Below are 15,323 nucleotides of genomic sequence, written 5' to 3'. Positions count from 1 at the left end.
ACGCTCTTGGGTTGCTGTCTCTTTGCTGACTGGAGCAGTGCTCCGGACTCTGTGTGCTTCCTTCAAGTCCAAATGCCTCCTTTGTTTATTCCTTCAGTTCAGCACTTAGAACTCTAGAGCTTTCTTTTGTAGAAGGAGGAGTTGATGCTGGAGTCCTGTCTCCTCCTGAACTGATCCATGGCCTAGCACTTAAATCTGGGGGCTTCTGCATCAAAGTAGCCACAGAGGCAGGATTCACAACCACAAATTCGTAACGAGCAGTTGTGGAAATCGGATCACTCTTGTTTAGAATTGCAGATATTCTACTACTTAGTTGGTATTACTGTTAGCAAAATCCATCCTGTATCATTAAAATTCTACCATAGCTGTCTATGTTCTGTTGTCTCTACAAGCTGATAGCAGCTCAAGCCTGTGTAACCTCAGAGCTGAGCAGCCTCTCTTTGTATTGTCCTCAGCCTCTGCTGATTAGAATCTTGTTTCGCAGAAATTACTTGGTATTGTGCTTTGATAAAGTATTTATCCGGCACAGTCAGGACCGGTTTGTTTACCTGATGTTATCTAAGTGCTCTTAATTCCAGCTAGCAGTCTAAAGTTCACAGGAGGGAAGATGATTTCAGGAAAGTGGAGAATCAGACTGATGATTATGAGTGCAGGGCATTCACGGTAGAGTGCTCAGTCAGCCACCAGGAAAAAGCCTAAGAAGAAAATAGGAAAGCACTAAACGGTTTGTTTTTCTGGCACCTCAGGATGAGATGACCTCAAGTTTGGGCCTTACCACAAAGAAAGCCCTCACGATCCTGAGAGACCAGTTGTCAGCACTGCTGGAGGGGCATCAGAAGGAACGGAAAAAAGTGACTTCATGGAAGGTGAGGCACCAAACAGCACAAGGTTGGGCGCTCAGTCTCCCCTTTTCACAGTAAAGCTGAAGATTAAACAAAAGTTAGCTGCATTCCCTCCCAGACTGCTGCTGCAGAGTGTCCGGGTGTAGAACTGCTAAAGTCCTTGGGAACAAAGCAAGGAATCTACCTAAGGGTGTGTTTCTCTCAGCACTTCTCCCCTGGATGCTGGAGCTCTACAGGAGCTTAGCTTCACCTGTGAAGGATCTAAGGGCTTAAAGAGCCACTAATGGCAGCCTAGGGTGTCTGTATCAGGTGGAGAGAAAGAGGTGTGAAGCTCAACAGTCTCCCCTTGTCCACCATGTTTGTCTGGTGTGTGTATTGAATACAAAGTGCTAGTGTTCATGCACAGTACTTAAAAGTGTTCCTCGTTTGGTTGGTGACAATGGAGCAGCCTGGCACAGAAGCCTTTTCATTCTTCCAAGCAAGAGTGTTCGCCCAGTCTCGCCAGCTGAGCAACCGTTAGTGCACTTGCACTTGTACTACTTGTGTAGCATTTGCATAACTGATCTGGGATGCTCTGTATGATGTTCAGGGGCTTTACAAAGTTGCGTTCACCCTGGAGTGTCAACTGCTGCCTTCGCTCTTTCTCACTCTGCTTTTTCAAATGTCTGGCTCTGTATTTCATGAATGCTGACTGACTACTGCTCTCCTTTTGTAGGAGGTGTGGAGGAGCAGTTTTCTGTACCATGGTAACCGTTGCTCCTGTTTCCACTGGCCTGGTGCATCTCTGATGCTGCTGGCAGTGCTGTTGCTGCTGTGCTGCTATGGGAGCCAGCCACAGGGGAGGTAAGCAAAACATCCTATGCTGGTTAGCTGAAGCGAGGTGATAGTTTTATATCGTCTCCACACTGTGTGTGGCTGATGTAACAGTGTTGTCCCTCATTCTCTCTAGACATCTGGATATTAGCATACTCACACTGGTAATTCTGTCTCTATCAGTACCTGTCACAAAACTTCAAACAACTTGATTCTACTTCTAATAGATCCATAGAGTGTCCTGTGGAGAGACCGAGATTTTTTTGCTACAACATTCCTAGATCTTGAAAAATCCTAAGGCATTGTCATAGCTAGGAAGGATTTTGAAACTGGAGAAGTTAGTGGCTCACAGGGGAAGTTATTCTGCAGTCACATGTGCCATAGCATGTCTTGACCTTATTTGTAAGGGTATTTTTTAATGAGACAGGTCCTTTCAGACTTCTCTGGTGGCATTATTCTAAAGAAGAAGTGTGATCATAGCTCCCCTGCTTTTCTTTTTTAGCCATAAGTCTGTGGGATGTAGGAATAAACAACCGAGCAGGTGTGCATTTATCTCTGTGGGCGGCTGGCAGTGTAATCTTCTCATTTACTCAAACCTCATCTGCTCTCTGCTTTCTTCTGTTTTGCTATGTAAAGCCAAGGTGCTGAGATAGTTAATGCACTGGCACTCTTCCTCCTTCTCCTCTTGGATCTCTTCATGATCGGGCGTCAAGAGAGGCTGAAGTGCAGAGAGGTGGAGAGGAGACTTCAGACAATCATTGATAAGATAAATGGTGAGGTCTTATTCATCTGTCTCTTATTTGCATTTGTGTTTTCCTCCCATTGTTTTTTTCTCCAAACCTGATCACATACATTACTAACTGAGCTTACTAGCCTTGCCCTATGTTACACAGAAACAGGCTGTGAGAATTGTGTCCTACTCATGCCTGTCCTGTAGAATAGTTATTTTGAGCTGTCATGTGGCCATGTGCTTCCAATCTGTGTGTTATCAGGTAGGCGTCTGTTATGTCTGTGCTTTGGAGTAATTAGAATCCTCAGTATCTTACAAAAATATCTGCCTTGCAGCAGATGATGAGAGAAGAATATGTGGGGTTGTACCACAACATAGAACAGAAGGAAATAAATTGCTGTGTGTGAGCATCGTCTCAGTGGGGACTTTTAAAACTGAGGAGGCATTTCCTTTAAGTGCGGCAGTTTTAAGGACAGCCCTTAGCTTTTCCATTGTACAAGTATGGATTTAAGGTTATAAAATGACTAGGTTTAGTTGTTAATACTGGATGGAGAAAGAGGGGAAAAGCCATCAAGGAGAAAGAGAGAAATGATAAAAGATCATGGGAATGGACTCAGCTTAGCAGTGCAGGACCTATAGCCACTACAGGATGTAAATCAATGTATGATTGGCCCCTCCAGAATTGTTACCACTTAATTCTTTCACACTTTGTGCTTTCAGATACACTTGGCAAGGAGGTTAAATGGCCAGACTCCATGTACCCTGACCTTCACATGCCTTATGCCCCATCCTGGTCCCTTCATTGGGCCTACAGGGATGGTCATCTTGTCAACCTGCCTGTCAGCCTGTTAGTAGAAGGAGATGTCATTGCTTTGAGGCCAGGCCAGGAGTCATTCGCTTCTCTGAGAGGGATTAAGGTAACTTGCTTGTCTTATTTCCCTGACCTGTAACAATACATTTTCCAGGATTTTCTCGCTAATGGTACAGGGAATTCCCAGTGTAAAGATCATTGGAGTGTTTGATTTCTTCTGACCTTGAAAATAGCTTGAAATTCTCATTCAGTCAAGGATGGTGCTTTTTTAGACAGACTGCATCTTCTCTATAAACTCTCAAACCCAATGGACAGGAGACACTAATGTCATACCAAAGCACCAGATTTCCATCTCTTCCAATTGTAATATGCTGCTAAATATAAGTGGAGTGAATCTATCCAGTGGCATGATATGACCCCCTACTTTATCCTGTTTTTTATGTGGAGAAATAAAGTTAGTCTGTTTTGACCTTCTCCTTACTACTGATTTATTATAAAAGAAGATAATATAAAATAGCTGGGGTATAAGTAAATTAACAAATCAGTTACAAGATTTGTGCAAAGATTTTGCTGCTTGAAGAAGGTTGGAAAAAGTTTAAATGTTGAACCTTACCTTTGTTGGTTTTTATTGTAACTTTCACTCCAAGTGCCAGTTTTCATGAAATAACCAGATGTGCTTAAACGCAAGCATTTCATTTTGCTTCAAGTTTGAAGCAATAGTTTAGCTAATGAATTTTTGAGAGCTGAGAGAGGGAACTGTGACAAACATATATTGTGTCACTTGTGGTGGGAGGAATCCTGCTGTGCTTAACCTCCAGTCCCTCACAGCAGGGTTCCACCGAGGTCCCAGCTGTGCAGCTTTTGGGGTCTCTGACTTTTTTTCTAGGATGATGAGCACATAGTTCTGGAGCCAGGAGATCTGTTTCCACCTTTCTCACCTCCACCCTCCCCAAGGGGAGAAGTGAAGAAGGAACCTCAGAACCCTCAGCTGTATCGTCTCTTCCGTGTCTTGAAGACCCCGATAATTGATAATGTCAGGTGGGTTAAATACAGTGCACAATGCCTGCATAGTTTGTCTGTGTCCTTGTTGCTGCCTTGTGTCAGCAAAGAATGAGACTTACCAGTCCAGGACAGGAATTTTCAAATATGCTGTGCTGTGTTTTCTTTATTACCTGGGAATGCTAGAAGTTTCTTACTGTCTGTCTTCAATTGTCCTCCATAACTGGTAGGTTAGGCTAATATATAAAACCACATATATGCTAAGTATTACTGTTCAGCTCATTACCTCCCGACTAAATTTGACCAATGCAGAGAGGTCACGGATTTCATGCATTTGATGTAACCAGCAATATGACACCCTTTGGTCTACTGGAGATACAGATATCTGAATGTCCTGTTGGAGTTTCAGTACACATTGGGGTGTGTTAAGTGGGTGAAGAGACCTGGGGAGTTTGCTCAGCGGCACTGCAAATTTACCATGGCAAGTGCAATGCTGTTGTTGTAGAACTTGGCTTCTCATTTGAAGGTCATCCCTCATAGCACAGGGTAAACACAGTATTCTAATCAGGTCTGCTAGGAGGTTTATATCTGAGGAAAGTACAGGATTAGAGCCTTGGTTGCTGAAATCTCAAGCTGTTTTCCATTCTTTAGGTGGTGTTTGGAAATGGCTTTGTCACGTCCTGTGACAGCCCTGGATAATGAGAGATTCACTGTACAGTCAGTGATGCTGAAATACGCTGTTCCTATTGTACTGGTAAGTCTAATTTCAAGCTTTTGATGTTGAATATAGGCGTGTTTTATCAATAAAGGTGAAGAATTTGCAGCCATCAACAGGAAATTGTGACCAGGCCCTAACTCATGCAGCTGACTGTGTGGGCCTTGAGTAGTTCAGAGAAGCAAAGATGCTGAGCCATCTAGCCATGAGAGTGGAGGAAGGAACTGCAGCAGCAGACCAAGTCTGTCCTCCAGACTTTCCCAGGGCTGAGAATGTTACAAGGCAGTGAAAACTTCTCTGCAAGTGCTAGTAGTTAGATTACAGTGTCATCTCTGTTTGAATTGCAGGCTGGCTTCCTGATCACCAATGCTGTGCGCTTCATTTTCAAAGCTCCTGGAATTGCTTCTTGGCAGTACACTCTTCTTCAGCTACAGGTAGAGGAGAGCTTTGAGCTCCACTACACCTCTTCCTCAGAGCAGCACTGAGACTGATTCCCTCCATCAGTGACTTGCTTCATCCTGTGACAGCATCCTATGCACACCCTTGTGCATGCTGGATCCAGGAGCTCTCAGTAGAGCAGGACAACAGCTCTATCCTGGCCATTCCTCCTAGAGTGCCCTTTACATTGTTTGTGCTCTCTCACTTGCCATGTATGCATATATATGTGTGTGTATATAAATATATATGGTATCCTTTGCCTTTAAACTTGTAAGAGTTTATGTTTTCAGGAAAACCAGCTGCAAGCTGATGTGATTTATTTATGGCCTCCTTCACTACAAAACCTTAAGGGTGTGCGTGTCTCCCCTCCTGTGCTTCTCCCTGTGTTGCACTGCTTCCAGTGGAAGCGGTCTCCTTCCTTCCTGCCATTGCCTTTTACCCATCCTCTCACTGTGGTGGAAAAGATGTCACGTGAGAGGTCTGACTTCTTGTTGTCTCTGGGCTTGCTGGTGATCACAATTTTTTTTCAGGTGAATGGTGTCCTGCCTATCCTTCCGTTGCTCTTTCCTGTCCTGTGGATTCTTGCTACAGCCTTTGGAGAAGCCAGAGTCTTGGCCCAGATGAGCAAGGCCTCATCCACCTCACTGGTAGGTATCTCTCCCATCGAACCATTGCAGAGAAAAGACCAGGAGATGAGAAGGGCTCTATGAAGTGAGCGCAGTGAATTCAGCAGATGTGTCCACATAATTGTAAAAGCTTGTTGGATCTTTGGTTGTCCCAGCTATGCCCTCTCTCTGGAGCACAGTGTGACTTCTTCTTGAATAGGTGTTTTAATTTTTTCAACCTGTCTACAGATAGCCCAAGGTGATAAGAAGCTCCAGGGATTCCATAAATCTCTTCAAGGCATGTGCTTTCTATCAGCTAAATATAATCTGTTGGAGGGGTCAACATGGAGATAAATGCCCTGTGGTGGCTGTAACTAGGGAGTGTTTAGTCACTGAGAAGGAATGGAATACATGAGATCCTCTACAATTCCCTGTTTTAACATGTGGGCTGAACAGCCCTTTCCTGAGGTTCTGTGGCTTCACTTGCAGGCATGGCCTTTGCAGTAGGTCAGGGAGTAAGAGGAATTACTGGTGGTTGTGCTGATTTGGGGAGTGGAGTTTGTTAGTTTGATGGGTGTGTGATCCTGAACTGGATGCCCTGACGGGTGTCTGTTGTTCTCTCCTGGTGGCAGTGTTGGTGAGATGCACTGTGCTATGTTTGTCTTCTGTGCTGACTTCTGTTATGCCTGTACTTGGACAGAGTTTCTCTCTCCTTCTTGTCCTTCCTTGGCCTCTGTGGCCCTGAGTCTGTGTTTCCTATTCTTTTCCCTATAGATTGTACATGACTAAGCTGCCTATGTCCTGAGCGGGAGGACACATGTTACCCCCCTCAATGGCATTTGCACTTTACCATATCTTTTCAGTGTTTTCTCCACTTTACCTTTCCCACCCATTCTCAGCATCAGTTGGTTTCTATCTTTGGAACCTTCCTCTTTCCTTCGCACCTTGCTATTTGGCTGGGAAAAGCCAGAGCTCCTTGTCTTCCCTGCTTCATCATTCTCAACAGACCCATTTGCCCTGTCACTCATACTTGCATACCTTCCTTGTGTTCTTTCCTGTCTTCTCCTTTTTCTTGTCCAGGCAACTCACTCTGTCCAGCCAGCTCTTTCTGTGACATCTCAAACATGATCCTCCATCCTTGCTGCTGCGGAACAACCGTGGTGATGTGCCTTGGTTATTCTCCCCCTTGACTAGGGCAGTCTTCTCTTGGCCTTTCTATTTCATTCCTTCTTTCTCTCTACTCTGTTCAAAATGTAGCAGGTAAGACCCTCCTCCTCTGCAATCACTTGGCCTGTGTGATGCTTTTCTCCACCTTCTGCCCCCCTTCCATCGTGTTTAAGCTGTTTGACTCCCAGTTTTTCAAGACCATAGGTGACCTTTGTGACTGGTTAGTCAGATATCCTGCAGGACACAAACCACTGTGCCCCCAAACACGCCTCTGCCTCAAGTTGCATTACTATAGTTGGACTACAGCAGCATTCCTTTTAGAAAGGAATTTGATGCTGGTTTGGAAACATTTGTACTGTCTTTGATAGGTTGTTTCAGTAATTATTTACCTTCACTGCTAAAAATGATCATTCTATGTTAGTAAGAATTTTTGTAGTGTCTGATTTCCAGCCCTTGGAACATGTACATCTTTTGTCTCCTAGATTTAAGAGCAAGTCAATCAAATTTCTGGTCTGTTGTGGCTACTCACATTCACTTTTACCGTCTCTTTGGTTAAGTAAAGAGTTTAAGCACCTTGAGTCACTATAAGCATATTTTCCAACCCTCTAACCTTTCTCTTGGCTTTCCTCTTAGGTTTCTCCAGTGCTTCAGGATCACTGTAGAATTGTGAATCTCTAAAACCCACAAAATATTACAGTAACAGTTGTGCTTGTGCTAAATTTCTGAATAATTTGGACTTTCTACTCTATGTTCCCTTGTTAGTGCAACAAAGGATCATATTAGATCTTTTAGCCGCTGCTTTAAATGGCCAGGCTTTGTTCAGCTGGTAATCTACAGAGTTACTACTTTCTGAGATAGAGTCCTCATCCTGTAAGTCCAGCCTCCATTTTAGCTCCTAGGTATGCAACCTTACTTTTGTGCCTGTTGGTATGCATGTTTTTGCTTATTTGCCAAGCAATCCATCTTGTTCTGTAACAGTCGTCTGTTCTCTTTGTTATTGGACCCTGCCCCAAGCTTTGTATAGATTACAGTCTCTATCAGTAATGATTTTTTAGTTTTCTTTCAGGCTATTAACAAAATACTCAGATTTGTCCCTGCTTGAGCTAGTAACACATTCTATTGCAAATAATTCCTCAGTTTCTGTTCCATTTGGAGATAGGCTATTTCTAATATATCTAATATGGGCCCTGTTTCTCCAGTATTACTCTAGTTTTTGTTAGAAAACCGGTAAAGCATTTTGTATCAAGTCAAAGTACCAAGTGGTCTATGTCAAAAGCATTACTTTTATCAGTCAAATTTGTAATTCTGTCAAAAAAGATATGACAGTAGTTTGATGAGATTTATTACTCATATACTTGTGTTGTTTGGCGCTGGTTGTATTATTCCACTTCTTTTCTTTCAGTTGAGTCTCATATTAGCTGCTCTGTTATTCTGTCTGAAATCAAAGTCTGCCTGGGGTCCTGTGGTAACTTGGTTTGTTCTCCTTACCCTTTCTAGCCATTGGCACCACATTAGCTGTCTTCCGTTGCACTAGGACTTAATCCATGTTTCAAGCCTTGTACAAAATCAGCAGTTAACAGTCAGAAAGTTGTCCAGACCTGCTAATTTAAACATGTTTACTTTCAGTAGCTAGTGTTAGAATGGAAAATATTTCAGTTATCATATGGTATGATAATATCCCTGAATAAGGAATAGCAATATTTATTTAACACGTCTGCCTTGCCTGCAGTATCATTTGCCATTTCACTGACTTCAGCAAGCAGTGGACTGGTTTTAATTACCTACTGGTATACTTTTTCTTATTTTGATGTTAATTTTTACTTCTATTTTCACTTCCATTCAAAACTGGACTTCTATTTTTACTATGGGGTTGTTGCTTTTTAAAATTTTAATAAAATATTGTTAAACAGTTCCTAATTATCCTTCATAGTTCCCAGTTTAAATTATTTCTGACAAATTTATCCTGGCTTTTTTCAGCTTTGTTAAACTGATCCTTTTAAAAGTGTTAGATATAGGCATTATTATTTGGGGTGTTGTTTTACTTACATACAAATGTAATTGCCATCTTCACTTATGCTTATGAATATACTTAAATTTAAACTGTTTTCCAAAATTACATCTACTGTGGAATTCCTTTGTGCTGGATGCACAAATTTTAAGTTAGTGTATTTCTTGGTGTAATTCCAAGAGCCCCGTGGTAGTGCCCTGCTATAATTTCTTTTCATTTCCTATCCACATCTCATTCATATCACCTCATTCCTCTGTGTCCATTCTGTTCCAGGCACCTGCTTTTACAACCACTCTTCTAGCTCCCTTCTTTTAACTGACCTGTATAGCTTAAAAACAGATCAGTCAATCCTGGCTCTTTCTGTCTAAAAATAACCATCCAGAAAGAGCCTCCTCTGGGTCTAATTGCTATTATTTTCTCTGTAGACATTTAGGTAATGACTGCGTGTTCTTCTGTGATGTACAGCACCAAGCACTTTGACTGTGCTTCACAAGTAGATAAAGACATAGTCCATTAAAGACTTAATTGCTTTGATGAATTATTGGTCTGCCTTGGTGTAGCGATTCCCACAGAGCAGGACACCTGCTTTGTTCTCTTTGAAGGCACAATATTTAGGGAAGGATGTTCCTCATGACACATTTCTGAGCACAATTATAGTAACTGGTCTCTTCTCTTGCTGCAGCTTGCTAAGTTTTCAGAGGACACTCTCAGCAGCTACACAGAGATGGTATCTTCTCAGGTACTATTATTATGAATTGTTTTCTTCCATCTTCACTGCAGAACTTCATGATATCCTTTCCCTTCCTCTGTGAACTCCTGCTTGTTCCTAGACCCTTTTTACTTGTGTCAGTTGTCCATTGTCACTCATTTGCTGCTTTAATTTGCTATGCATGCAGGTTGCATGTCTTTCCCCTACACCTTCCCATGTAAATGCCGTTCTGCTGACCAGAGATTGAGGTGACTTTGATACTGAGTCCAGTTGTGCTTTTCTGAATATTGCAAATGGTTTGAAATCATCTTTTTCTGTCCTGAAGAAAATACCTCTTTCAAGTCCTCCTGTTCCAGGAGTAAAATAAACTTTTTATGGTGTGTGTCAGAAAGAAGGGAAGTATTTTGCTTGAACCAGAAAAACCTTCTTCAAGTCAAAACTAAAGAACAGAGGAGATGGTGGTCAGCACCAAGACCAAATGTGAAGAGGGAACCATGGGATGTTCAGGCTTTTTAAAAGTCTGATCCTGTTTCATAGGCTCCTTAACAAGCTTAAGCACATTACTAGTGCTTCCAAAGCTGGGGCAGATAAACATGCAGAAGACCTTTTTCTGGGGGAGGAACTGCATCTGGCCACTCTATAAATTGCATCATCCAGACTAAACAGGTGGGTAGTGGAAAGACACTTTTCTCTCTAATCTGGCATTAAGATTCCCCTTTCCATAAGGAGGCAGATGCACTCCAGGAGTGATTAAAAATCCCTAGATGTTATAAGAATCAATTCATATCCCCTTGCTGCCAGCCACACAGAAGAATGCACATGGATGCGGACACACACGCTTCCTTTGCTGAATATTTTATTGTCTTTCTGTGCCAGTTCATAATTTAGCGGAGATGTTTTTCAAGTATTAATTGGGAATGATTTGAGATTACCGTCCTCATTGAGAAGATCTCCTCCTTTCCTTTTGTACCTATGTAACATTTTTGCTTACGAGAAACTGGTTTAAGTAAGAGCTTTTTTGTTCTGGTGATAGCTCATGATTGTTCTGCATTTGAGCTTATGGCTGTACTAACCCTTAGGATCTAAGGAACTCGATCCAAGGAGCTTTGGGGGAAGTGCTCTGCAGTGCCAGCATTCCAGAACAAGAGCTAAAAAGCAGTAAAATAACACTGTAATGCAGAGAAAATGTACAGCTCTGGTGCTTGGATTGATCGCTGCCATCCAGACTCCCTCTGAAACATTTTTGTGTGGAAGATGAAGGCCACCAACTTGACATTTTAATTTTGAAAAATACCCCTTCTTTAGTTTATTACTGTGTTCATTACAATTCATTTGTAATGGTGGAGTAGTTACGGCACCTTAGCTTTATTTCCAACATTGTCACTGCCTCAGTAAGTAACCTTGGACAAGTCACCTCACCGCAGTGAGTCCATTTGCCTGATTTACAGCATGGTCATCATAAGCTTAAGGCCTCAAACTCTATAATCCAAGGGGATGAGAATTATTTTAGGAAAAAAATACTGAAAGATAACAGCTGATTCACCCCAAATGAAATCACTTCAGAATTCCTTCCTGTGTTTTTGGTTAGACAAAGGTAGTTTCAGTGAATTCTCAATTCAACAGTCACACTGTCTGTTAGCATCCTCTGGAAGGGGGGGAGAAATGCCTTTCCCTTGAGAACATCAGCACTGTATCAGTTAACAGGTTCCCACGCAGACTGATGCTTATTTTACAGTGTATCACTGTGTTGAACCTGAAAGCAGGTAATGTCATAGTCCCTTTTTTCCTTCTCTCCTCTCGTCTTTCACTGAGTAAGTCTTTAATTGGCTGATGTCCTCTGCTTCCCTTGGCAGGAAATGATACGCTGTATCTGGAGCCACTTCCTCTGTGTTTTAAAAGGCAAATCCCCAACTCTGAGCTTCACTTCCAGCTTGCTCCATAGTCTGGGATCTGTCACTGTGAGTATTGCTGGATTGTCAGAAGGAGAAGCCCTACATAGATGCTTCATTTGCATCATTCATGTTGTCATTCCCTGGGCATGGACTGTTAGCAATCAGTTCACCATGTTGGAATTAGAAACCCTTCAGACACCTGTCTTTGTGGAAGAGTTTATAACTGCCTTGCCTTGTCCAAGCAGCACATTTACAGGCTGAAACAATGGTTAGAGATACTCTGTGACATCTAACAGGATGTCTGTATTTTCCAGCTCTGGTTCTGGTCCCAGAACCCTCTTGACTCCTGTTCAAACCAGCTGGTTTGGGTCCTGAGAAGGTACTAGCTGGTGAAATAAGTTGAGTAGTTGCTTCCTTCGTGTGGTCTTCATGCCTAGTTTTGCAATATCCTGAGATAAAATTGGTGTTAAACAACCCATCAATCCTGCTAGAGCAAGGAATTCTTGGATTTCTCGGAGGGTTATTAGGTGCCGTTTCTTGAGACAGAAGGTTGGCAAAGGAGAGACTTGTCTTTCCTCCCATGTGTTTATTAAACTTGTGATATTTACAACGATGCATGAACACTGAGACATATTTTCACTGAGTTTTTGCTTTCTTGGGGATCTTGTGGGATGTTCTAGGTGCTCTGTTGTGTAGACAAGCAGGGGATTCTTTCCTGGCCAAATCCCAGCCCAGAGACTGTTCTGTTCTTCAGTGGTAAGGTGGAGCCACCTCATGATAGCCATGAAGATCTGACTGATGAGCTCTCTACACGGTCCTTCTGCCATCCTGAGATGGAAGACGAGGCAAGTGATGTGTAATCCATAATGTAGTATGTTGGCTTTAATAATAGTTTGACTGACACGCATAATGTGGTATTATAGAGGGGGGTGCTTTGCTTGTAGAGAAGTCCTGTGCCATAGTTTTTTACTTAGAAGGTAAAGAAGCAGCGAGAATGAGATCCTCTTCTACAGGAGTCCTAAAGCAGCAGGTGAATCAGTAGTGGCTCATCTTCGACAACTGAATCACCACTGTTCATTTTGGTGGTCTCTTGCAGCCCCATGAGAGAGATGCTTTGCTCTCTGGCCCCTTGGCAGAGACAGTCCACATGATGAATGAGCAAGAGAGGAGCAACTGGTCTAGTGACCCTCCAAAGGCTCCCGATGTCCATGCCCACCGAAAACAAAATGGCAGAAGCAAGCATCCCTCTGGGTCCAATGTGAGTTTTAGCAAGGACACAGAGGGTGGAGAGGAGGAGCATACTCAGGTAAGACATACTGAAGGAGCACACAAGTAGTCTTTTGTGGAGCTATAAGACAGAATTAAACTCATAGTCTCCCCTTTTGGGAATGTAATTGGGAATTCCCTATGGGGTTCTAGGCTTGAGCTGTATTCATTGTAACCAGCTAGAGTTTTCGTGTCTGTTGGACCAGGTTGTTGGTGATAGTGAGGTGTTGGCTTGTGAGGCTGAAGACTTTGTGTGTGACTACCACCTTGAGATGCTTAGCCTGTCCCAGGACCAGCAGAACCCCTCCTGCATCCAGTTTGATGACTCCAACTGGCATATGCACCTGAATTCCCTCAAACCTCTAGGCCTGAATGTGCTGCTCAATCTCTGCAATGCCAGTGTGACAGAGCGTCTGTGCCGCTTCTCTGACCACCTCTGCAACATTGCCCTCCAGGAAACTCACAATGCTGTGCTGCCTGTCCATGTGCCCTGGGGCCTCTGTGAGCTTGCCAGGCTAATAGGTAAGTAGAAAATGAGCAGACACAGAGAAACCAGAGCTGTCAATAGACACTTTATCCTTAGAGAGCACAAGAAAAATATTTCCCCAGTCATGGTTGCTGAGAAGAGGGAATTACAGAGCTGACTCTGTTGTTTCGTTGCCAAAAGAGTCTATTAAAGAGCTTGGTTTTGGCAAGTTCTGACGTTGTAGATACTATCAAAGGAACAAATGTCATCAAGAATATTTCCAGCCAGCCCTGGCTAGGCTTGGTATTCTTCTGGCTCCAGTCTGCCAATCTCATCAGGAGGCAAAGAATACCTGCTAATGGACAGATAGCTGCCCTGTCTTTACAGTAATGCTTTACCAGGAGTTTGGGTATAAATGATGTGAGGTACCTCTGCTTGTTTTGTAGATGGGAAAACTGAGGCATAGGGGAGATAAGAGGTTAGAGGTAACACTAGGATTAAAATCTGGAAGCTCTTGAACTCACTTCTATGCCTGTCCTTCAATGTCATAGTTCCTCTCTTCAATGAACCAGAAGCACGAAAGCTGTAATTACGAATAACATTGAGTCCTTCTGAATGATTGTCATCATAGATCTTGAGCCATCTTGGTGTAGATGCACAGTAAACACAGCTCACCTACCTATTGCTGGGAAGGTGTCAGAATAAGCACAGGCAAAGTGCATGGCACAGAAGCAGGGGAGAGGACCTTTCTTTTGCTTTGGTTAGGGCCTAATTTTTCTCCTCTGTTCATGCTTCAGGTTTCACACCAGGTGCTAAAGATCTTTTCAAGCAGGAGAACTATTTGGCCTTGTACCGCTTGCCAAGTGATGAGATGGTTAAGGAAACAATCCTGGGGAAGCTTTCATCGATCACCAAGAGGAGACCACCCCTGAGCCACATGATTAACCTTTTTGTGAAAGACACCACTACCAGTAAGGCTGCCCTTTTTCTTTGGGCATCCATTGGTATGGGAGGATCTTTTCCACAGAGAGCCTAGAAAATGTCAGACCGGAATAGTCTGGAATCCCTGTGGGGTGATAGCCTTGCTCTGCCCATAGCCAGTACAAATACACTCAACAAACCTTAGTGATCAGTGCTATGAATTACTGAGGGGGGCAATTATTCCCAGCTGTGGCTCACTTGAGAGTCATAAATAATTTTTAAAAATCATCTGAGATAGCACATAGTAAACCTGTTTTCTGGGACCAAATGGCAGAGCAAGGTGGGGGTTTTATTGAGTTTTGAATAGACTTCATTATGGTAGTGAAACTGATACTGTGCAGGGTTGAATATTGCTCAGGGTTTTAGCTAGTGGTGCTCATCCTTCTGATAACCCAAATCACGTATCGTTATCTTTGCGAGTTGTCTAGTGTGTTATAGTGAATACTCTATTTCTTTACTGCATACTAATAAGAAATCACAGAAATCCCATGCAAACTCATGGTGACCATGAGTACAACACCTGAAGCCATGCTGACTTCGCCACTCCTTCTGCTCCTTCCTATTCTAATAGGAATGGGCTAGGATGGAAAGGATGTACAGCTGGGCACCGTGAAGTCTTAAAGCACCTCGGCAAGATTTAACAGCTTGCCTGTCAGAGCTCTTCATCTCTTCATAATACCTTAAATTGACTGAACTTGGTTCTCTGGAATTGACATATGTTCAATACTGAATCTGAAATATGATTATTATGCTGGCCAGAGATTTACCAAGTAAGCTGTATTCTCTTGCCCAATTCTTCTTAAATTTGTATCTTAGTCTGGGGAGGAGCCTTTTTTTGTTTGTCCCAGTTGCTGCTACCTTGCCTTTGTAAGCAAGAATTT

General features: G+C 42.9%; 1 protein-coding gene across 1 annotated transcript in view; it reads left to right on the top strand.

The window, feature by feature from the left end:
• The first annotated feature begins 752 nt into the window (after nucleotides 1-752).
• The window catches only part of KIAA0195 (KIAA0195 ortholog), a 29,519-nt gene continuing 14,948 nt past the window's right edge, over nucleotides 753-15,323 (top strand). The window contains exons 1-14 of the mRNA XM_009696116.1: nucleotides 753-866; nucleotides 1,558-1,685; nucleotides 2,292-2,428; nucleotides 3,106-3,302; nucleotides 4,083-4,234; nucleotides 4,847-4,949; nucleotides 5,258-5,344; nucleotides 5,879-5,995; nucleotides 9,811-9,867; nucleotides 11,691-11,795; nucleotides 12,410-12,574; nucleotides 12,826-13,035; nucleotides 13,202-13,517; nucleotides 14,259-14,432. Coding sequence (XP_009694418.1) covers nucleotides 753-866; nucleotides 1,558-1,685; nucleotides 2,292-2,428; nucleotides 3,106-3,302; nucleotides 4,083-4,234; nucleotides 4,847-4,949; nucleotides 5,258-5,344; nucleotides 5,879-5,995; nucleotides 9,811-9,867; nucleotides 11,691-11,795; nucleotides 12,410-12,574; nucleotides 12,826-13,035; nucleotides 13,202-13,517; nucleotides 14,259-14,432 — 2,062 coding nt within the window. The remainder of the gene's footprint in view (nucleotides 867-1,557; nucleotides 1,686-2,291; nucleotides 2,429-3,105; nucleotides 3,303-4,082; nucleotides 4,235-4,846; nucleotides 4,950-5,257; nucleotides 5,345-5,878; nucleotides 5,996-9,810; nucleotides 9,868-11,690; nucleotides 11,796-12,409; nucleotides 12,575-12,825; nucleotides 13,036-13,201; nucleotides 13,518-14,258; nucleotides 14,433-15,323) is intronic.

Source organism: Cariama cristata, unplaced genomic scaffold, assembly GCF_000690535.1.
Source record: "Cariama cristata isolate BGI_N322 unplaced genomic scaffold, ASM69053v1 scaffold18302, whole genome shotgun sequence".
Lineage (NCBI taxonomy): Eukaryota > Metazoa > Chordata > Aves > Cariamiformes > Cariamidae > Cariama > Cariama cristata.
Note: the sequence above shows the minus strand (reverse complement) of the source record. Positions and strands in the feature narration are given on the sequence as shown.